The 24404-nt window shown below is 34.3% G+C and overlaps 1 protein-coding gene across 1 annotated transcript in view; it reads left to right on the top strand.

The window, feature by feature from the left end:
- The window catches only part of LOC149541696 (7-deoxyloganetin glucosyltransferase-like), a 32785-nt gene extending 9014 nt beyond the window's left edge, over positions 1-23771 (top strand). The window contains exon 3 of the mRNA XM_089796105.1: positions 23316-23771. Within this exon, the coding sequence (XP_089652231.1) occupies positions 23316-23696 (381 nt within the window). The 3' untranslated portion in view covers positions 23697-23771. The remainder of the gene's footprint in view (positions 1-23315) is intronic.
- Positions 23772-24404: the final 633 nt, after the last annotated feature.

Below are 24404 nucleotides of genomic sequence, written 5' to 3'. Positions count from 1 at the left end.
GGTGTACTTATTGCCTTTGAATCCTCTGATCCAAAAGTTTTCAGTATCTCCTTAACATACTTTGACTGAGTGATGTATATACCATATTTCATTTGATGTACTTGCAAACCCATAAAGAACTTGATCTCTTCAAACATAGACATCTCAAATTCTTGCTTCATTTGATTTGCAAAAGCCTTACATAAAGTATCTTGGCCTCCAAATATGATATCATCAATAAAAATTTCAAATAACAAAATCCCTTTTCCTTTCTCTGTCTTCAAGTATAGATTGTTGTTATCATTAGTCCTTTCAAATCCAATCTTCATAAGATAATTAAGTTGCCCATTGAATAATAAAAGAGGGATATGTCGATAGAATATTCCTTGTAGGGCTGGGGTTTGACTACCTAGTGCTTGTACAAAAAAAATTTCTCTACAGCCCCAACGAGCTAATTTTTTTTTTTTAATTCTTCAAAAAATTGTAGAAAAATACTAACAAAAATATAGAGAAAATTAATTTAACAGATCTAAAAATTAAATTGTAGATCTAAATAAAAATCATACCAAACTTGTAAATCAGACCTTCAGGTGCCAGTTTGCAAAAAAAAATTGTTTCAAAATCAACTTTGGCCTAGGGTAGGCAAATTCATAGCTAATTTTCACCGAATCTACATTTTGGATGTAATGGCAAGGTCTATTTTAGCTCTAGACACTCTCAATTTCTGTGATACTCTAGATCTAGGTCAAGGTGTTGAAGCAATACTGATCTCAAATGGCTATGTGAAGAGAAATTCTCCAAGCTCTGATACCATGTAAGAATTTTCCTTTGGTAAAATTCACCTAAGATCAAGGAACTCAAGCACAAGCACAAAAATAGACCAAAAAGAGTATGATCAAAATATCAATATGTATTCGATTCAATGTGAAAGTACACTAGGAGTGCCTATATATAAAGGCCTCTAGAATGCTTCTAGAATGCCTAAGAATCAACATCACGATAAGTCATATAACTAGGGACATGTCCACTAGGTGTGAGTTATCCTCCATTAAGCATGGGAGTAAGTGTGATGATGAGAGGTTAAGCCTACAAAGGTGTAGCACACAAAATAATGTTGTAGACACCATGTGCTAAAATAGGAGTGTGTGAGGTTTGAGAATGTGGAGAAGCATTGGCTGCCGGCTGGGCTAGGGTTTTTCCCCTAGCTTGTTCTTGGTGTTTGATATTTACTATTTTTCTGTTATGTTTGGATCGATAGCTACTGGATATAATTTGCATCGGTGTTTTTGGAAATCTTCTGCATTCAATTTTGGATTGGGGTTTTATTGTTTGCATGGCAGGGCCTAGGATTTCTTCTCCGTTGGTTAGAACAGATGGTTCTTCTCCAACTATGCATGCAATGCGATTTGAATCATTTTATTCAGGGGAGAGCTCCAAGCTGAAAAAAGTTAATGGTTGTTTTCCGCGTAGCCATGATCGCCCTATTCTGGTTATTCCTCCAATGGCTGTAATGGAGGACATTGATTATTTGACCAAGCATGCTTTGATATGCAAATTTCTTGGAATTCAGATTTCCCTATCCACTCTTGAGGCATGGATCCACCGCTCATGGCAGGTGGAAGGCGATATGAAGATTATGTTGGCAGGGAATAGTTATTTTTTTGTTGTATTCTCTTGCATGTCTGATCGGGATCGTTTTTTTGAAGGAGGCCCTTATTTCTACAACCATGTGGGGTTATTTGTCAAACCTTGGCATTCAAGTTTTAATTTTGCTGAGGATCTCCCTTCAACAGTGCCAGTTTGGGTTCGCTTGCCTCGTCTTCCCTTGGAATTTTGGCATGAAGACATCCTTCGACAAATTGCTACTTTGTTGGGGAAGCCGGCTGCGATCACACATCAATCCCTCGATAAAAAGGTTATTTCTTATGCTAGAATTTTTGTTGAAATTAATTTGAATAACCCATTACCAGATTCTTTGGAAATTTGTATGGGGGATTCTTCTTGGGTACAGTAGTTAGATTATGAATCCCTCCCTTTCCATTGCCGGATTTCTCATGAGTATGGTCATTTATAGTGTCAATGCCCCTGTAACTCAAGTTTCAAAGGAGTGGATGGTTCTATAGCTGGCAATGCTAGTGGTTTGGTAGATACTACAGGGAAAGGACAATCTCAAATGGCTAATACTACCAAGGGGATGAATTCACAAGATGCTACAGGTAAGGGTAAGGCTCAAATGCAGGATAAGGATGGATTTACCCCTGTTCGCCCTCGAGCTAAGGGACGTGGTCAAAAGAGGCCTTTGAAAAAAAGATTATCTGATTCAGGTTTTAACTGCTTTGAGGTGCTGGATAGTATGGTTCTAGAGGAGGGTATTCCTCCTCCTATCTCTTCTGATCCAGTTTGCCCAGATGAGAGATCTATTCCTAATGATGCTTGTGGGGCATCTCAAGTTGTAGTATATCAGAACTATGAGGTCCCTATAGCTCCTGTGACAGAGGCTCTGGTGACTCCTGCAGTGTTGGAGGATAATGATGTTGTTTTAGCTGACCTAGTTAAGGATGTGCTACCATCAGGTAAGGGCAAGGGTTTTCCTCTCCCCTTGGGGTTGTTGCCCCGACCCTTTAAGCGGGCTTCTTCTACTCCCCCTCTAAGGAGTGGGCGCAAAACAGACCAAGAGAAGATTAAACTCATAGGAGATATATTGATTGAGTCTGGTTCAGTGAAACCTTTGGATTCTCATTTTCCCAATTCTACCCAATGATGATTATTCTATCATGGAATGTAAGGGGGTTGAATAGCATCCCTAGACAAAAGGCTATTCATAACTTGGTGGTTGATCATAGTCCTGATGTTTTTGTATCCAAGAGACTAAGCTCTCTGTGGAGTCTATGGTCCAACATGCCTCTAGTATTTGGTCTCGTGGCTAATTCCAGTGTGTTGGGGCAATAGGCAGTGTGGGTGGTTTAGCTATATTTTGGGATCCTTAAAAAATTTCTCCTCTTGGCTGGATGTCTTCTCGCTCAGCTCTCTCTATGGTAGCTTCTGCTCTAGACTCAGGAGAGGTAATCATGGTTACTAATGTGTATGCACCTATTGATCTTGTGGGAAAGGAGGAACTTTGGGAACATATTCAATATGTTAGAAATTGTCATCCTTATCATCCTTGGGTGTTAGCAGGGGACTTCAATTCAGTTTTAAGTTTGGAGGAGAAGTATGGTGGTTTGGCTAGATTGGGGCCTTCTTCTGCTCTTCTTCGGCAACACATTTCTCTTTTGCATCTCTCTGATGTTAAGCCTTCTAATGGTCTCTATACCTGGAATAATCACAGGACTGGTGTTGCTGCTATCTCAGAACGTCTGGATAGATTTCTTGTTTCTTGCTTCTGAGTTAGTGGCACCCTTACTATCTCTTCAGAAATCCTTGATTGGAGGGGTTTAGATCATTGGCCAATCAAATTTTCCACTATAGGGGCTTATGTTCTGAAGCATCCTCCTTTTAAGTTCCAGTTGATGTGGCTTCGTGACTCCTCTCTTCATGATTTTGTTTTTTTTTGGTGGAAAGATGGTGCACCTGCATATGGTACTGCAATGTTCTCATTTTCTAAAAGGCTTCAATATGTTAAAAGGTAGCTCAAGATATGGAATAGGGAATGCTTTGGGAACCTTCACTTTATGAAGAGGCTTGCTCAAGAAGATCTTGATGTCATCACAAGGGAGATTAGAGATCGAGGTTTCTCAGAGGATCTTGGCAAGGCTGAATCCCTTGCTTCTAGAGCTCTAGAAGAATGGGAACTTTGAGAGGAAATTTTTTGGAAGCAAAAGGCTAGAGTTGATTGGCTCTAGGAAGGTGATCGAAACACTGCCTTTTTCCATAAAACAATGCAATCTCGCCGGAATCAAAGCACTATCTCTTCTTTGGTTAATTCTCAAGGTATCCAACTGAATTCCTTGCCAGCTTTGTTTCAGGAGGCTATTTGGTACTTCTCTACCCTCTTCTCTGAGGACTCTCCTCCTGCTGATAATGAAAAAAATCTTATTTTGTCATGTATTCCTTCCCTTATCACTCAGGAAATGAATGATTATCTCATGCATCCTATCTCTTTGGAAGAGCTGGAGGAGGTGGTCTTTGGCATGCCTAAGGGGAAGGCTCCTGGTCCTGATGGCTTTCCAGTTGAATTCTTTCAGGAATTTTGGGACATCATTAATCATGATTTGTTGGAGGTGGTTAAAGAATCCTATGCTAGCAAGAAGATGCTTCGAGCTTTGAACTCTACATTCTTGACTCTTATTCCTAAGAGAGAGGGTGCTAATCAATTGGATTTTTTTAGACCAATTGCCTTATGTAATGTGGTTTACAAAGTTATTACTAAGTTGATTGCTGAGAGACTGAAAAGGTGGCTTCCCATTATTATCTCAAAAGAACAAGGTGGTTTTGTTGCTGGCAGACAAATTTTGGATGGGGTGGTTATTGCTACTAAGGCTATTCACTCTATGGCTACTTCAAGGGAGAGAGCCATGTTTGTTAAGCTGGATATGGCTAAGGCCTACGATAGAGTTAAATGGAGCTTCCTAAGGAGTATTCTTCTTTCTTTTGGATTTAGCTCTGACTGGGTGAGTTGGATTATGAGTTGTGTTACTTCTGCCTCTTTTTCTGTTCTTATTAATGGTCAACCTTCTCAACTATTTGGTGCTTCTAGAGGCCTCCACTAGGGTGACCCTCTCTCCCCATATCTATTCATCATCATGGCTGAAGGCTTGGGCAGATTCATTAAGCATCAGGTGTGCCATAATTCTATTCAAGGCTGGCAGCGGGGTAATGGCTTACCTTCTATTTCCCATCTTCAATTTGTTGATGATTCTGCTCTTGTTGGTCTTGCTAGGATCAAGGAAGCTGAAGCCTTTCGACATGCTTTGGACATTTATTTGGAAGCTTCAGGCCAGAAATTTAATGAGCACAAATATTCCATTTACTTTTTTAACACTCCTAATTCTATTTAGTACAGAATTGTTGGTATCCTACGGTTTCATATAGGATCACTTCCTTTGACTTATCTTGGCATTCCTATTGCTGTTTCTAGGCAGCCATGTCTCTTCTGGAAAAATTTGATTACCAAGCTTCAGGATAAGGTAAATCATTAGACTCATAGATGGCTTTCTACTGCTGCTCGGGTTACTCTTCTTCAAGCTGTTATCCAAGCTCTTCCTACTTATCGAAGCATGGTTCAAACTGCACCTATTTACTTTCTCAAGGAGTTTGATGCTCTTTCTCGACAATTCCTTTGGAGTGGTAATTTGCGTAGTACTAAATGGAGCTTGGTTAATTGGGCAACTGTTTGTAGGTGTAAAAAGGAGGGTGGTCTTGGTCTTCGATCTGCTCTATTGAGTAGTCAAGCTTTGGCTGCTAAACTTTATTGGCGATGGTGCTTTGGACAACATCAACTTTGGGCTTGTATTATCACTCATAAATATTTTCATGGTGCTGATCCTTGCTCTGTTTCTACACTTCCTCTTGAAGGTGCGATGTTGGTGAAGAGGGGTTTGTTCTGGATATGTAAAGGAGGTTCTCAGGCTTTGTTTTGGTCTGACTCTTGGGATGGATTCCCTTCCATTTTATCCATATACCCTCATCTTCAGCCTCTTTGTGACTCTTTTCTTGCTGCTGGATGGGATAAAGTGGCTCATTACAAGACTCCTTATCAATTGGGACCTGTTGTTGGTTATAGATGGAAGCATTCTTCTGATTGGCCTCCTGGAGGTACAGACATGGATCGTCAGGAGCTTTCTCAAATTTTGGCCTCTAGAGAGTGTTCTTCTTTGCTTGGTCCAGATGTTTTGGCTTGGGGCGGTACCTTGTCTGGTAAATATCATGTCTCTGTTGGGTATCAGGAGATAACTAGACAATTATTTGGGGATGTTGAGGTCCCTTGGTGGAAGCAATTTTGGAATAAAGTTTCTTGGTCCAAGTGCAATTTTTTCATGTGGCTAGTGGCTCACAACCGTTGTCTTACCTAGGATAATCTTTGTAAACGTGGATTTCAGGGCCCCTCTTATTGTGTTTTGTGCGGTAATGGCGAGGAGTCTGTCTCCCATCTGTTCTTCCATTGCTCCTATTCTACTCAGATATGGCACCTTTGGTGGAGCGCTTGGGGTTGCTCTTGCCAGCATGCTTCCTCTTTGCTTGAGTTCTGGGCCCGCTTGGGTACTGCTCCCTCCAAGTCTTCTTCTCTCCATGCTGCTTGGATTGCTGGCCCATCTTTCATGCTTTGGCATATCTGGTTGGAGAGGAATCGTCGCATATTCCATGATGTTCGGCTTGGTGGTTTGCATCTTTGGTGGAAAATATCACATTCTCTTCAGGAAACTATTCTTGTGAAGTGTGAGCTTGATGGGGGTATGGATCCGATTGATCTTGCTATCTATAATCGCCTCAATTTTCATCTACAGGATGGGGCTGCAACTCATAGGTTTCCTTCTATGTCCAGGCAGCTTCACCATCAGAGGAAGGGTCGGGTTAACTGGGATGGGCACTGGACTTCTCCTCCCTATGGAGTTCTAAAAATTAACACTGATGGTTCTTCTCGTGGGAATCCTGGTCCAGCTAGTATAGGCGGAGTGGCTCGTTGTAGTTCTGGGGAAGTTAAATTTTTCTTCTCAGTTCATAAGTGTGATTATACTAACAATCTCATGGAAGCTCGGGCTATTTTATATGCTGTGGAACAGTGTTGCTTGCAGGGATGGAGTAAGATTATCTGTGAGTCTGATTCCCAGGTGGTACTGAACATGCTTTCTTCACAAGAGCTTGAGGATGTTAGTTGGCAGCTGACCACTGTTGTTAAGCATATTCTTTTCTTCTCTTCCTCTTTTCAGTTCATTAGGTTCACGTATATTCCTCGTGAATGGAATAGAACTGCTAATTGTTTAGCCAAATGGGCTTCTAGTCATGATCCGGGTTGGAATATTAGGGATAGGAGGCAACTGTCCTTTGAGATGGTGCATGAATTTGATGATCTTGTTGCTCAGGATTGAGCTCCTTGTTGTATTCCTTTCTGTCTTAATAAATTTTTACCCCTCTTTTTGCAAAATAGGAGTGCGAATAATTGTGTTGTCTACATGAAAACTTAGTTAATTATGCAAACTCTAGTGTTGTAGATACCATGTGTTGAATTAAAGTTGCTTACTCTAGTGTTGTCAACATGACAACTCATAAGAGTATGCAAACTCCTAAGTGTCTCACCAAATAAATAATAAAATAATGCAATAATGCATTGACCTAAGTAAACTTAAGTAAAGTGTAATAAGTAAATACTTATTTACACCAACATTATGAAGTCTCTCATACCATGCTCTTGGCGATTGCTTCAAACCATATAAAGTTTTGTGTAATCTACATACCATATTTTTGAACTGCTGGCATCAACAAATCCTCCAGACTATTCTATATAAACTTCTTCTTCTAATATACCAACTTAACATCCATTTGATAAAATTTGAAACCTTTGTATGCAAAGTAAGAAAGTAGAGTTCTTACTCATGTATGCCTAAAATGTGAGCACACTTCTATGAATCATTATATCTAGGATTACTCAAAAATGAGGTCTCAAATGGCGGCTCATAGCTCTCTATTCATGGAGTGCAAGGGTTTGTAATGGAGGCCCTCAGTTTGACCTAATTTGTACCTATGCAAGTACACCATAAAATGAGAGATTCAAAGATCCAATATGCATAAAAATGAAGATGCAAACTAATCTAAATGATGATAATGCAAAGCAATGCATGAAAGGAAATCTAATCTATGAAAGGAAATAACAATGCAATATTAATCTATGAAAATAAATATGGATCTAAGGTAATATGAAAATGCAAAGATGAAACTTCATGATGGAAGCCATGGATGAATGAGAGAAGAAGATAAGAAGATAAAAGTTCTCCATAAAAAGCTTTTGTATTCAAACTCCTCCTTCAAAAATCACTCTCCAAACTTGCAGCATAACAATAGCATGATAATTGATGTGAAAAATGAGGAGAGGGCTTTGCCTTATGAAGAAAAATGTGGAAGTGGGAAGCTTCTCACAACCAATATGGGATAATAGAGTTTGATCAATGTGAGACAAAATTCCACCAATGAGAAAAGAGGAGAAGAATTAAACAAGAGAAGTAAAAATGAATTTATTTAATTTTTATTTATTTCATTTCCTTTTTCATGTGGGATTTATTTAATTAAAAGGGAGCAAGTTCTTTTAATTAAATAGGAAATATTTAATTAAATTAAGAGGGGTTTTTCTCTTAATGAATTAAATGTGGATGAATTTAATTAAAAGAGAGGTTTTCTTTTAATTAAATGGGGATTTATTTTATTTAATTAAAGGGGTATTTTCTTTCAATTATGCAAGACTTAGGATAAAATGATCAACCTTAGAAAAATAAATAATCAAATTTGATCAAGGAAATTGATTTAAATTGATTTAATTCAAGAAATTTGATAAATTGATAAATCAAATAATGGGGGCCCATAGTCTAGGCGACCATTTTAGAGTGCATACATTTTTCCCTCTTTGACTAATGTGTGATTGATTTGGGAACACATGTAGTCAAAGAAATAAATTGAAATGTGAGATCGATTTGGGATCACAAAACAACCCAGATGTGTGGTTGATTTGGGAACGCATCAGGACAAAGAATACAAATAAATTTTGACTTAAAAAAGTCAAGGCTAAAATTGATAAAATTGAATCAAGGATTGAAGTTTGATAAGTACTGCCCCCTTGTGATCAAAATCAAAATGAGATAGAGGAGAAACAAAAAATTGATAAATTTGATCAAGTTGGACAAAAGATAAAGTTCTTGATGTAAGATGAAAGATATAAGAATCACAGAACCAAGGTAGATCATCAAGCATGAAATACTATGCCCCAAAGGTGAATTAGAAGAAAAGAAGTGGGGTAAAAGCAAATGGAAGATAGAAGTTTGGAAGAGATGGAAAGAAATATAAAGAATAAAAGAATATTTTTCAGAAGAAATAGAATGCCCCAAAATCAACAACTGTTTAAGATAGAAATTTCAATTGAGATCATGAAAGAAGATAAGGAAATGAAGATCAAAACATGACCATAGTTGATTAAAAGTCCACAAGAAAGATGAAGAGATAACCCTCTCAAACTCATAATGTAGCCTAAAAATGCAAACTAACATGAAGTCTAATAATGCAAGCTACATGAAAATGCTATGGTGTACTTGCAATAGAGCAACTCTAACATAGGAATTTGTGTTCATCATTCATTAAAGAATGTAAAAGAACTTATTTTTGTCATTGAACCATTATTAATGGACATCAAAAAATCAAACAATCATCTCTAGTCACAAGCACAACTATGAAAATATGAATGTGATTTATATTAGATTAGAATGTGGAAAGATTCTAACATAAGCATCAAATATATAAAGGTCAAGATGACTTCAATGTTAGCTTACCCAATTTAATGTAGCAAAACCATGCTCGCATCAAGGCATAAATGCCAGGATGACCACAAGAATGGTTTTGCAAAAGTAGTCAAGGATGATACCTCAAATCTCCTAAGTGTTTCAAGGGGACAAGAAGAGACACTCTAGAGTTTCAAGACCACACCCACAAGAATAAAATAAATAAAAACATGCCTCATGCCCCAAGTCCTCTAGCTATGCATCCTAGAGAGACTTATCAGACAAGGACACTCAACAAAAATCAATAGCAGTCAATAGACAAAGAAAAAGTCATGACATAAGTCAAGCATTAAAAAAATAATTTGTGTGTTAACTGATACTGAGTTCTGAGGATAAGGATCAAATTTTTGCACGTAGGTAAGATCGCATGACAAAATTGGGTAAGACCAAACTAATAAGTGTTGAAAAACACTCAATGTTAAGGGTCGTATTGAAAAATACAATTGGGATGGTGTTGAAAAACATTGGTTGTGAGGTGTCCTAAAAACTAATGCAGCCAAGAGACCAAAGCTAACACAGTTATGCCCCCTAGACAAAGATCAATTCTAAACCAAGGCAACTAGGACAAGGCATGATGGAGAAAGGCTAAGTGTCAAGGACACACAGTAAGAAATAGGGGTGCAAAGGCCTCAAGTAGTGCCCATTTCCAAGTTTTCACCACTTGAATTTTTCTTAGGACTATATATATATGTATATATATATATATATATATATATATATATGTATGTATATATATATGTATGTATGTATATATGTATGTATGTATATATGTATATATATATGTATACATATATACATACATACATACATACATACATACACATATAGTATTTTTGCTACCAAAGCACCTATTTCTAGGTTTTCACCAAGGCACTTTTTCTTTTTCTTTTTGAATTTTTGAATTTTTTTTTTTAATGTATTTTTGGAATATTTAATTTTTTTAGAGATACATCAAAGCACTTTTACTATGATGATCATTTTTTTAGGACATTTTCCAATTTTTAGAATTTTTACAATTTATGATTTTTTTTTGAATTTTTGAAATATATGATTTAATTTTTTTTTTTTTTTTAGGATCAATAAATATGTATAAAGATTCCCCTAGATAGAACGGGCATCAAACTCTCAAGCAAGATCACATCTTGTAGTCCTAATGTCTAGCAAGGTGGAGACAAGAGTGATTAGCAAGCTGGTGGAAGAAATGAAAGACAAGAGAATGAAGGAGGATAAAGGGAAGAAATCCTCAAGGGAAAACTTCTTAACAATACCCAAGCTAGGGAAAAATTGTCAAGTAAAACACATTTGGATAAGAAATGAAAGGCCATCATAAGATAATTCACAAAAGCATAATGTAAATGATGGGGTTAAGCTAAATAACAGAATGGACACAACAAGAAAGGGAAAATTTTATTAACTATGAAAATATGCTAGTAAACTTAGTACAGAGAAAATAGACTCCAAAACATGCCCTATGGGCTTACAATAGCATGAAACTGGAGATAATTTCTTCTCCTAGTACCTTCTCTCAAACTCCACTCTGAACTACCTTTTACAATGCCAGAAATGTTCTTAAATAGATCCCAAAGGGTTAAGGATTAGGAATACATTATAGAAAGTTCTAGTTGGCATCCACCAACCAAATAAAAGACTCCAGAAGTCGCATTAGAAGTCGGCGCAAAATTAGAAGAATCTAGAAATGGTAATCGAACTTTTGGGAGGCATAACTTTTGAACCATAACTTCGATCGACGAACCGTTTACATTTTTGGAAAGCTCTCAAAGCGCTCTATAGCCCTATGGACAAGCTTTGCTCATCCCCCATTTTTAAGCCTTGTACGAGGTCATTTAATGCCACGAGCTTGACTTTGAAGCATTCTTAAGAGGTCTCTAAAAATTGAAAAAAATGTGATAACTTTCAAACCATGCAGCCTTTTGACCTGATTCTTTTTTTGGAATATTCTAAATTTCAATTTTAATCATCCCTCAAATTTACACCTTCCAACTCACCATAATTATAGCTCAATTACATATTCCTATTTTTTTGGCATTTACACGTATCCCAAGGTACTTAAAAACTCTAATCCAGAACACTAATAGTGGAACTATGAGAGTTGGAACCTTTATTTAACCCAAATGGGTGTCTAGAAATGAAAACACATGAAATAGAAACTAAGTCTAAGTACATTTTTTTGGGTGACATAGGATTGCCCTTATACCTCTGGATGCTCCTGCATTAGTAAAAGTGGGAAAGATGCAATCCAAAGGAGTAGACTTTTCAAGAGGCTTCATAGCATCATATTTTACTCTTCTTTTATTAGATCAAGACCAAAGGGGTAAATGGTAAAAGGATAAAAAGACTTATAATGAATGGAGGAAAATAGATATGCAGGTTAAACATGAAAAGAATGAAAACAAGATCATCATAAGATAACTCACAAGATAGCCAAATGTTTGTGTATAGGTCAACATTGTCAAGATCAAAGAGAGAACATAGAATGGATGAGAGATGTAGAAGAACTATGCACGATGTCTGATTGTTAGGTTTTCATCATGGTACTTATCCAAGGTGCCACAAGGGAGTGGTTTTCACCATAGGATGAATATATTTCTCTTTACTTTTTCTACCAAGGTGCCTGATTAGTAGGTTTTCACCAAGGCACATTTTCAAATTTTTTTAAATTTTTTGAATTTTTTAGAAGTCAAGTTTTTTAGATATTTCTCCTTGAAAGTTTAAACCACGACATGCAAAGCAGTTGAAATGATATGCTCAAAGATGCTAATAGGGAAAGGAAGATGGAAGACAAAAATGGAGGATATGGCTTTATGCAAAATGAGTGAGATTGGAAGATGGAAATGAAGGAAAGATCAATGCCAACACACACCTTGAAGGGTGGTGAGAGGATGGAGAAAACATGAATGAAGGAATATGGTGAGTGGATAGAAGAGATTGCGGTTTAGGTCCATGGAATGGAAAAATGCTTTTGGAAGAAGATGAAGTGGAATTCTTTGGAAGCTTGAATGTCAACTTCAATTGTTCTTCAACACTAGACTCTCTCAAGAGGGACTTTGAAATCCATATAGCCATAGTCTTCTTTTCATTTCTTTTTGATGATTTAGAGATAATATCTTCAATGATGACTTTTGGAATCCATACTTGTCTTATAATTTTTTTCTTAGATATCTCTTTTGACTTTATGCGCCCATGTTGATTAGAGGAGACATCGTGTTCTTCTTTTTTATATGGATTCTTGAATTGCTTCTTTTTCTTGTATTGAACATTTAGGTTACTTCCAAAAGACTTGGGACTTGTGGAAGAAGAAGGATGATATGAATGGTTTAGGTGAATGGGTGGATGAAAAGGATTCAAAGATATACATCTACATTGATCGTGAGGAAAGATAGGAGAGGGAGGGATGTAAGGACCCAAGATGGATTATGAATTAGGAGAGTTGGGAGGGGAAAGTGAAGGGACATAAGGACCCAAGATGGAAGGAAGATGTGAAGCATTTAGTATTGGTGGGGAAGGTCCAAGGATGGATGTGGAAGATGCAAAAGGGTAATCAATAAGTTCATCAACATCTATATGACAATCAAGGATATCAACATCTTTAGAGTGAGCATTAGGATTTTCAATAGGATCATAAAAATCTTGAATATGAGAAACTTTTTGGATAGGAGTACTTGAAGCTTGAGAAGACTTAGGAAGAGTAGAAAGTGGAATGGAACATGGAGTCAAAGAACAAGAAGTTGGAAGACTTTTATCTTGATAATGATCTTTGGATAGCATAAGTGTAGAGTTTTGCTCTTGATTTTCAATAGCTTCAACATTAGAAGTAATAACAACATTTTTAATAACCTTAATGGAAGTATCATCTTTGGAAGGTGCAATTGTATTAAGGTCATTTTGATTATCAATAAGCTTAATAGTGTAAGTAGTAGCTTAATCTTTCTTAGGAGAAGACTTAAGACATGGTGGAATGAATGAGGAAGGGAACGAAGGATCAAAAGGACCATGAAATGAATTCGAGATATCATGAAAATAGTTGGATGACATGGATGGTTCTTGATCTTGATCTTTCTTTATATTCTTTTCTTTAGCATTTTTAGAGTCCTCTTGACATGAAGCCACTCCTAAAGAGAAGGAAGAATGTTGAAATTTTATGGAAGACTTTGGAATAGATGATGAAGGACTAGCTGAAGTAGGCATTATAGTGCATGAAGGCTTAGGCTCTTTAGGTTTAGTATTATCAAAAGTATTTGCAACTAAGTTAAGGTTAGCTTGAGTTTCTTTAAGAGGTAAGCTTTGAGGATAAATATAGGGAACCACATGAAAATCATTAGGATCTTTGATGGATGAAGGATTGGTAGAAGATTTGAGAGACTAAGAATCTTTAGGGGATGTATGGATAGTGGAGGAAGTAGAAGATAGAAGGGGAGCATCATAAGACAATGGTTCATCATTAACATGTTCTTGGTTAAGAGTGTAATCTTTATTTTCAGCATGAGGGTTCTTACAAGAGGAACTCTTATGGCATTGATGTTTTATTTCAGAAGAAAAAAATGCTTTCTCTTCCTCAAAAAATGCAGATTTATCATTTAGGTATTGTTTACAAAATTTATCAATGTTGTTTTCAATATTTGAGTCATATGGATTACCATCAATATCTATCTGTGACTCATCCCCTTTAAGCACAAGCATAGGACTAGGAGGACTTTTAAGATTTGTAGGAATATAATAGTCATCATCATCATAATCATTGTCACTATAGGCATTATAGATAGGCATATCACAAGACTTTTCATGTTGTTCATTATGGTATATCTCAATAAGAGGAATAAGACTCTTGGTAGAAGTAGAAGAAGAATGATATCATGAAGAAGAGGTAGGTGAAGACCTAGACAAATGGTATTTAGAAGAATCATGTTAAGACTTGGAATATAAAGAATGTGAATGATATTTAGAAGAATCATGAAAAGACAGAAGATGGAGAATGTGAATGATATTTAGAAGAATCATGATAAGACTTAGAAGATGAAGAATATGAATGATATTTATAAGATTCATGATAAGACTTAGAAGATGAAGAATCTGAACGATATTTGGAAGAATCGTGATAAGACTTACAAGATGAAGAATCTGAATGATATTTAGAAGAATTATGATAAGACTTGGAAGATAAAAAATATTTGGAAGAGGGAAGCTTCTCACAACCAATATGGGATAATAGAGTTTCATCCATGTGAGACAAAATTCCACCAATGAGAAAAGAGGGGGAGAATCAAACGAGGGAAGGACAAAGGAATTTATTTAATTTTTATTTATTTCATTTTCTTTTGTCATGTGGGATTTATTTAATTAAAAGGGAGCAAGTTCTTTTAATTAAATAGGAAATATTTAATTAAATTAAAAGAGGGGTTTTTCTCTTAATTAATTAAATGTGGATGAATTTCATTAAAAGAGAGGTTTTCTTTTAATTAAACCAAGACTTATTTTATTTAATTAAAAGGGAGATTTTCTTTTAATTAAACAAGACTTAAGATAAAATGACCAACCTTAGAAAAATAAATAATCAAATTTGATCAAGGAAATTGATTTAAATTGATAAATCGAATAATGGGGGCCCTAAAATGGTCGCCTAGACTATGGACCCCATAATTTAATTTATCAATTTCTTGAATCAATGATTTTCAATATTTTATTAAATCAATTCAAATAAATTTTCTTGATCAAATTCGATTATTTCATTTCTAAGGTTGATCATTTTATCTTAAGTCTTATTTAATTAAAATAAAATCTTCATTTTAATTAAATAAAATAAGTCCCCATTTAATTAAAAGAAAGCCTCTCTTTTAATTAAATTCTTCCATATTTAATTAAATTAAAAGAGGGGTCTCCTTCCAATCTAGCAACAAGGGCACATATTTTTCCATAGTAAATCCTTTCTTCTTGTGCATATCCTTTACAAAATAATCTTGCTTTGTTCCTTGTGACTTCACCATTTTCATCTAATTTGTTTTTGTATAGCCACTTGGTACCAATCAAATTTTCATCTTTTGGTCTAGGAACTAGAGTCCATGTTTTTTTTTTCTCAAAATTTTCAAACTCTTCTTCCATGTCTTTAATCCAGTTCACATCTTTTAAGGCATCTTTCACTATTTTGGGTTCTTTCATGCTCAACAAACATGTATCATTTCTCAACTTGTTCCTTGTCATTGGTCTAGCATCTTTATATCCAATAATTTATGCAGTAGGATGATGTCCTTTGACATATTTAGACAATCTTGGTTGAATCACTATGTACATCTCTGTTAGGTAGTTCAACATCTCTTTCATGTAAACTAATCTTAGAATCAAAATGTGCCTCAACTTCATTCTATAACTTGGCACCTGAATGTAACTTGGTTCCTGAATGCAACTCAACATTCATAGTATGTGACTTAGAATTCACTGAAACTTTTTGTTGGTTTGTAACTTGATTTGTAGCATCTTCTTTAGCAGGCATACCTTCATAAAAGTATACAAATGTGTAAGAACCCCAAATAGGCTCTACGCTGATCACTGCTTGTTTTCCTGGGTGTAATAATTGTTTTGGTTTGTTTTATGAATGTTTTAAGCTGTTTTTGGGTTTTTGAGTTGATGAAAAGAAAATACAAATATTGAAAACTAATCTACCTCAAATTATAACTCAAATCTGATTATAATGCTAATCAAATTCATTTATTCAGATGGCTCCTAATGTTTGTACAATACTTATTGCTAGAAGCATACATTAAAAACATCATCATTAATAGTTGAAAAAACCTGATTTTTGTCTTTGATACGCAACCACGCTGCTGGTTGCTTCCTCCTTGGGCAGCGCCTATCAAAAACCGCAATATTAAATCTTTGATTTTTAATTCACTGTAGCACTGTACTGTTCATAGCACTGTAGCTGCTGTTATAACCCCTTCCAACCTGTAAACAGATTCATCCACTTTTTCCCTACTGAAACACAATATTGACTCCAGAATGAAGTCAACTCACAGGCAAAATTCAAGTGATATTTCACACCCTCAAATTGCATCAACTCTAAAGATACTACGTTCTCCACAGTCTGAATTCTTCTTAAACTTGTAGAAACCCTTGTTGCCACAACTTCAAGAAATTTCACAAGGCAAAGTTTTTAAGCAATTCTCATAACCTCCTCTTGAAGGAAGACAAGGTTTGTTTATAAGGACTCCTCAACTCCAGAATGAGTCTCCACGCTCAATGTGGGATAAAAGATATAATAATAACATAAAAAATGTTATTACATTAAAACTTAGAAAACCCCTTTTAATTTTTCCATAAGCTTGGACCCACAATTAATTGAAACGATGGCCCCTTTTATGATATCATGACCCTCACTTAAGTTATATATTATAACTTAACAATATAGGCTCAACACCAATAATGTTAATTTTAACTAAATAAACATTAATATCTCCATTATTACTCAACATTTTTTAATGTCGTTTGGACTGGGAGCTAACATGATAGAACTGCATATGACCATACCCCTTTTCTAAAAATAGCAGGGGTCTATCTTTATAACTCCAAAACTACTAAAAATAGCCTGACCAAGCCAAACTCAAAGGAAAACTCATCATAAACAAACTCTGGCAACCCAGAAGAGTACTTTGCTCTGGTCCTTGGAGGATCTCCACACCAAGGTGACCCTCTGTCCAATCTTATTAGCCTACGAGGATCTTTGATAGGCTAATCACCAGCTAAAGTGATGTCTCTAGCTAGAAGGGGACATCACAAAATGATTTGTATTCTTTTGGTTCCTTCATAGGTTCAGCCTCATATACTTCTATATATTCGTCAAATTTCACATTTTCACTTTTCACAACTTCTTTAGTATTAATATTTAAACACTTATAATCTTTACTTCTTATGGAATAACCTAGAAATATACCTTCTTCACTTTTTGCATCTAGTTTACCATTACTGAAATCTTTGAGAATATAGCATTTGCTTCCAAATATATTAAAATATTTTAGATTGGGTGAGTATCCATACCATAGTTCAAAAGGTGTTGAATGAGTACCTTTCTTGACTTGCACATGATTCAAGGTATAGACAACTTTACTTACAACTTCTCTCCAGTATTTTAAAGCAACATTTTTCTCCATCATGTGTGTCCTAGCACAATTCATTATAGACTTGTTCCTCCTTTTAGCAATTCCATTTTGTGGAGGGGTTCTAGGAGTAGATGTCTATCTTTTGATTCTTTTGTCATTACAGAACATCTCAGACTCATTTGATGTAAATTCTCCTCCTCTGTCAGATCTCAAACATTTTAGAATTTTACCCATTTCCTTTTCAACTCTTGCTAAGTACCACTTAAACATTTGGAAAGCATCATATTTATGTTTTAGAAATGTAATTGTCATCATTCTAGAATAATCATCAACAAGAAATATAATGTACTTATCTCCTTTATATCTTTGCACTCAATTAGCCCACACATGTCAGTATGAACAATCTCAAGTATTCCTTTAGAGGTATGAGTTTTACTTTTAAAACTTGACTTTGTCATCTTGCCTAACTGACATTGTTTGCACATTATATTGTCAGGCTTCTTCAACTTAGGCAAATCTCTAACTTTTCTCATGTTACCAATACTAACCAAGTTATCAAAATTAACATGACATAACCTTTTGTGCCATAGCCACACATCATCAAACTCTACAACTAAACAAGTAGCATCCTCTATATCAAGGTAGAATAGATTACTTCTAGTTTGATCACCCTTTCCAATCACTTTTCCATTAGTGTCATATATCTTAGCAATCTTGTTTTCAAACTCAACCTTACATCTTGAATTATTCAGTTGTGACACACTCAACAAGTTATAGTTAAGCCCTTCAACATAGTAAGCATTGCCACATAAAATATTTTCTATGAGCTTGATTAAACCTTTTCCTTTTATCAAACATGGTGCATCATTACCAAATCTTACACTATCTCCATCATAACAATTCAAGGTAATCAACTTACATTTATCTCTAGTCATGTGATGTGAAGACCCACTATTAATGATCCATCTATCATTCTTGTTCACATAAGACACAAGTGCAATTGTCCCATCTTCATCAAATTCATCCTTCATTGCAACATACACCACTTCATCATCATGATCATCAGATTCATCTCTTGTTTCCTCTTCAACAATGTAGCAAGACTTTTTGCCTTTGTCTTTGTAATCTTTGTCATCTTCATCTCTTCTACTTTTGTACTTGTCACCACCTCTATAGCTCTTCTTCTCTAGACATCTAGTAGCAATATGACCAACCTTATTGGAAATGAAACAAATGATAGGCAGTTTATCTTTAAACTTGCCTTTACCTTTGTGAAATCTCCTTGCCAACAGTTCTTCAAGTTAATCTACATCTTCCTCATCTATATCATTGTCACTAGATACATATTTTGTCTTTTTCTTCTTCTTCTTCTTCTTCTTCTTCTTCTTCTTCTTCTTCTTTTGCTTCTCATTAGGTTCCTTCAATGACAACTTATCTTTGGAACTAGATTCAATATTTTTAGGTTTGTAATTATCAAAATTAGATAGCTCAAAATCAATGAGCTTACCTACCAAACCTTCAAGAGTTAGATCATTCCTTGGCACACATCTTAATTCTTGTATTGCATAAACTCTAATAGCATAGACAGGCAACATTGTTCTCAAAACTTTTCTTAGTACAATATCATCATCTATTTTATCAATAGCTCCTCTTATTGCATTAACAACATCTTTTATCCTAGAGCAATATTTTCACCTTCTTGCATTCTCATATCATCAAACTTACCTCTAAGATTTTCAACTTTGACCCTTAGGACATTCTTGTCACCTCCATAGATGGTGTGTAGAGCATCACATTTTATTTGCATTGTCACATCCTTTGATATCATCAAACTCAACATAGCTTAGGGTAGAGACAATCTCCAACATTTCCTAGTTGTGTTCTTTCTTCTTTTTCAAATCTTCAGTAGTTAAGACTCCAACAAGATTAGCATGCTCAATAGAAATGGTAGATTATGTATGATCTCCAAGTCATCCAAGGTGTAGCTTCATCAGGTTTTTTCATGTAGGAAAGTTATCTCTATTAATCTTTGGTACTTCTCTTTTTGACATCTTGATCTTTGTGCTTCTAGTACCTTCAAACTAGTCCTCTTAAGTAGATGACTCTGATACCAATTTTTGGAATTCTTTAAAATAATTGAGAGGGGGGGTGAATTAGTTATCCAAGGTTTATATGTACTATTAAAACTTTTCATAACTTAGTGAATCTATAAAACATTTTTATCTTATATGCATTCATAAGATTATGCAATCACTTGAAACTTGTAGATTACTATCAAATCAATTTTCATAAATGTAAACATTAAAACATGATAGATTCAATAACACATTGACACAATGATTTATGTGGAAACCCAATTTGGAAAAAATCACCAGTAACACACTACTCTTTCTCACTCTTCTGAAGTGATGCCCTATGAAAGGCCAATGCTATTAAAGGTTATAGTACACACTGTTAAATGTGAACCTATTAAAGGACTTCAATCACCTTGTTAGGAGTGAGCCTTGCTAGAGGACTTTAGACCATTCACTTGAAATGTCACTCGCTTAAAGGATTTACAAATGACTATTAGGTCAACCTTAATCCAAAGGATTTACCCTAGACTAATGCAATTATTAGAGAGTAACAATAATGCTTGATATGATAAGAACTTACAACTCCATTTGCATATTATAGATCTTTGTTTTAGTACTCCATTCTACTTGGCTTCCACACACTTCAGCTCTAATAGCTTGTTCACCCTTCAAGAATCCATACTCTTAAGCCTTCTTTCTTTGCTGTCCAATGCAAACTCTTCTCTTAGGTCATTGAATGAAGCAATACCCTACACTCTTTGCCTTCTTTAAGTTCTTGAGCATGACAACCTTTGCTTCTAACTAGCCATCTCTATAAATAGAGAATTAAGATATTTTCTCAATCATGCTTCATTGGCCTTCTCCTTTAATCTTCTTTGAATTCGCCTAAAAACAATTTACCATGAATTTTGAGCCACTAGTTCATTAATCTTATCTTCCACATGGTTCACAAAATCCAAGAAATCAACTTTGAAAACTCAGATCCATCAAATTCATGATCTTTCTAATAATACTAGTGCTCGACATTAACTTTCTTCTAATGCTTGGCACATACTGCATTGCTTGGCATCCACTATAAAATCACTCAAATAAAACTAAAGTTTACTAGTGCTTGGCATCAACTAAACTTATTTGGCATCAACTATTTCATTCAGCTTACACTAAAATTGACTTTTCTTGGCTCCAACTAATTTTCTACTCGGCTTGGACTAACTTCGCTTAGCACCTACTGTCCACTCGATCAAGCTTGGTAGACTAATTTAGCTTAACTTGTTCTTCTAAAATTGCTTAGTGTAACCAACCTTTGCAACCATAAGTAGATTATCAATGCACTATGATATCACTTTATTAGTTGATTCTTGTACTCCTTTTTCATATCATAAATCAACCTTTTCTCTAGGTGCTATTGTTACATCATTTTGATCAAATCCTCTTCATCAATCAAACAAGTAATAATACTTAAATCATATAAGAAATTGTCTTACTAGCAATTAGAAAGTTTGACATTAGTGATAAAACAATGATTGAAACACATTTATCATACTTGTATTAATATCTTTTCAACAAAATTTGAGACATTATATTCCTACTTTTTGTCTCAAATTTGGAGAGCCCTATGTTGGGGTTCTGGTGGGAAATTAGATGACATGGTTCCCCTCACTTATTTCTTAAGAGATGAAGAAATCAAGCATTCAAGAAAAACAATTTAACATTTGAAGCAAAGTATCCAAGATCTAGTTTTAATCTCAATCATACAAGTCAATTCCAAGGAAATCTTCTCCAATGAATCATTAGTCTCTCCCATGATGGCCAAGTAGAGGACTTTTTAATCAAGTAATAAGATCATTATTTTTATCTAAATTCATCTCACCTTCATTGCAAGAAAATATAAATTATTTCTAAATTGAAGATGTAGGATTGGTATTCATGAATTCATTCATTTGTGACAACATCCTTGATTCTATTTTAGACTATGATGGTAACCTCTTTTCTTAATTTAATCACATTCAAATAGTTCATGGGTATGAGAAATTTCTATATCTTTTCATGAGGATTTATGTGAGGTGATTCAAAAATTTACCTTTTTACATGCTTTCCTTTATACAATTTTATTTATTTTAAAGGTTTATTCCTAAATAAGGGGTTGACTAAGGAAAACCCCTTTAATGCAACCTTTTCCTTATTTCTATGTATGTAGGAATAAGCGATAGAACTATCCAAACATTTTTAGGTAAATTGGGAAAGTTGCATCTAAAAGTACTTGGAGTAAAACATTTGAGTCATTTTGTTCCTTCTAAAAAATCATTTAAAATAGTGTATTCCTTGTAATTTCAGGCCAAACTGAAATCCTAGGTTATTACAATAATCTAGACACCAATTCATCTCATTGCTAGTTTATAGTAGTTAGTCATTAATCTATTAGTTCTAATTTAATCTCTATTTTTCTATTTTTCCTTCTACTTTGCATCTTTCCTCTTTCAATTTCAATTTGCAATTTTATTTTGGAAAAGGACCATTGTCCCATTTGACACTTAGGACCTACTCGAGCATATTGACACATATTCCTTCTGAGTATGCAATTTGGAAATGATATAATTAACTCCTTTGCATTTCTTTATCTCACCTATTGTTCAATTTATATCTACATCAATATATATATATATATATATATATATATATATATATATATATATATATGTTAGTGTATGTTCTATGTTTTCTTTTGTAGCTCTATTTGTGTTTTTTTTGTACTTGTATAGTAGCATTTTAATGGTTTTTGTTGAACCCTTTGTCTTCCTTTCATGACTTGATATTTTCTTTGAATGTTGTCTTATTTGAGACTGTACCATTCCACTTTAAAAAATACATATTTATGTTTTAAACTATAGAAATGAGATTAGTGTACGTAGTCAAAATCAACCTCTCTAACTTTAGTAGTAGTTTTGTATAGATTTGTAGCATAAATTTAAACTTTCTCAAGGCTTCTAGATTGTTTTAGTATTATTCTCAAGAGTTTTCTAGGATAAAGATTAATATCCCATGACCTCTATTTATCTAGCTTCTTTAGTGATTATCTCTACTACTCCAATATAGTAGTTTTGACCATCATCAACTTTTGAAGGAAGAATAGGTGAGAGACTAGCTAAAGCACAAAAATATCAAATATTAAGTATAAAACTAAGCCATATAGAAAAATTTCATACATAAAAAAAATGAATTGCATTTTAAGATTCAAGAAATACTTGATAACTCATTATAATCTTCAAATCAGTAGAATCCAACATATGATTTATGGCTCAAATTGATTGATACATATACAATAACTAGTGACACCATGAAAAAGTGATTGACAAATTTGTGGTTCTTGGTGTGTTTTGTGATTTATTCATAAAAATATAGAAAAAATTATGGTATGATAATTTGAATAAGAATCTTGTAATTCTTAAATATGGTTCCCATGTCCCAAAACTGCTATTATTAAATTAATAGGCCAAGTTTCTCAAACTATGTATCTATTCAAGGAAAAAGGCACATAATACCACCATGGTTCATTTAAAACATATTTTTTGTCTTAGAAATTAAAAATAGTTTATTTTTGGTTATTTTTGTTTCTTCACATAAAAAACATCCAAATATTCTAACTCTAGAATGTTTTAATCAAGTTATGTTTATTGTTTTAGGTGCTTTCACATCCTTCTCTTGGAGGATTCCTTACACATAATGGATGGAACTCTACTTTGGAGGCAATTAGTATGGGAGTTCCTATGATTGGATGGCCTTATTTTAATGACCAATTTCTCGATTGTCGACTTGCAAAAGAGATTTGGAAAATTGGTCTAGACTATGAAGGTGTTGATGTAGATGAATTTAAATTGGTGACAAAAGAAGAGGTAAAGAGCATAGTTGTAAGTTTAATGAAAGGTTCTATAGGAAAGGAATTACGAGAAAATATTAAGAGGCTAAAAGAGTTTTCTCACAAGGCTGTAATGAAAGGAGGATCTTCTTATACAAACATGAACACCTTTGTAAATGACATGAAAAAGATGGCTAGCGGTTTCTAATATGACATTCTATATTGTGTAATGAGTAATTTATAATATTATAATTGACCAATTATAAGATATCATTTAATATCACTTAGTACCTTGGGTAGCTTTAAATATGATGTAATATGATTGTTTTATTTTGTTAAGAACTAATGCATTGAGTATTTGTTAGTATTACTTTGGTGCATATTTTTTGTAATCCATTGATATGGAAAATTAGAATAAAAGTAAATTTCAAATATGGAAAGAGAAATAGTATTTTTACTTTCATGTCTCTATATGTAAGTATTTCCAAGTGCAATATTTTTTTCAAAAATCTGATTGTATTTTATGCTTTAAACTTCCCCTTGAAGTCATACTTCGAGCATAAAATGCAAAAAATGCTCTTGTACTAAATGAATATATGTATGTATTATCTTTATTTTATTTTTTAGGTCATTGCTTAGTTGTGGTAACAATATTTATATTGCTATGTTCTATACCATCAACAATGATTAGTGGGCTACTACATTTTTTTCTAGTATGCTTTCACCTTATACTTACATGATCTCAATAGTTAGAAATTGGTAAAAATAACCTTGTATTGCACTTATTTTACCAAAAAATAGCTTCTATAGTAGATTTTCAAGGTTAGAAATTTTGTGCTATAGGTTATAAAATATCCTTTGAACAACTACATATTTTTATAAGTTGAATTCCATATGAATTTCTTGATACTATAAT

This window comes from Cupressus sempervirens, chromosome 8 (assembly GCF_028749045.1).
Source record: "Cupressus sempervirens isolate cs-2001-9-10 chromosome 8, ASM2874904v1, whole genome shotgun sequence".
NCBI classification, from domain to species: domain Eukaryota; kingdom Viridiplantae; phylum Streptophyta; class Pinopsida; order Cupressales; family Cupressaceae; genus Cupressus; species Cupressus sempervirens.
The sequence above is the reverse complement of the archived record's forward strand: the minus strand, read 5'-3'. Positions and strand labels throughout refer to the sequence as shown.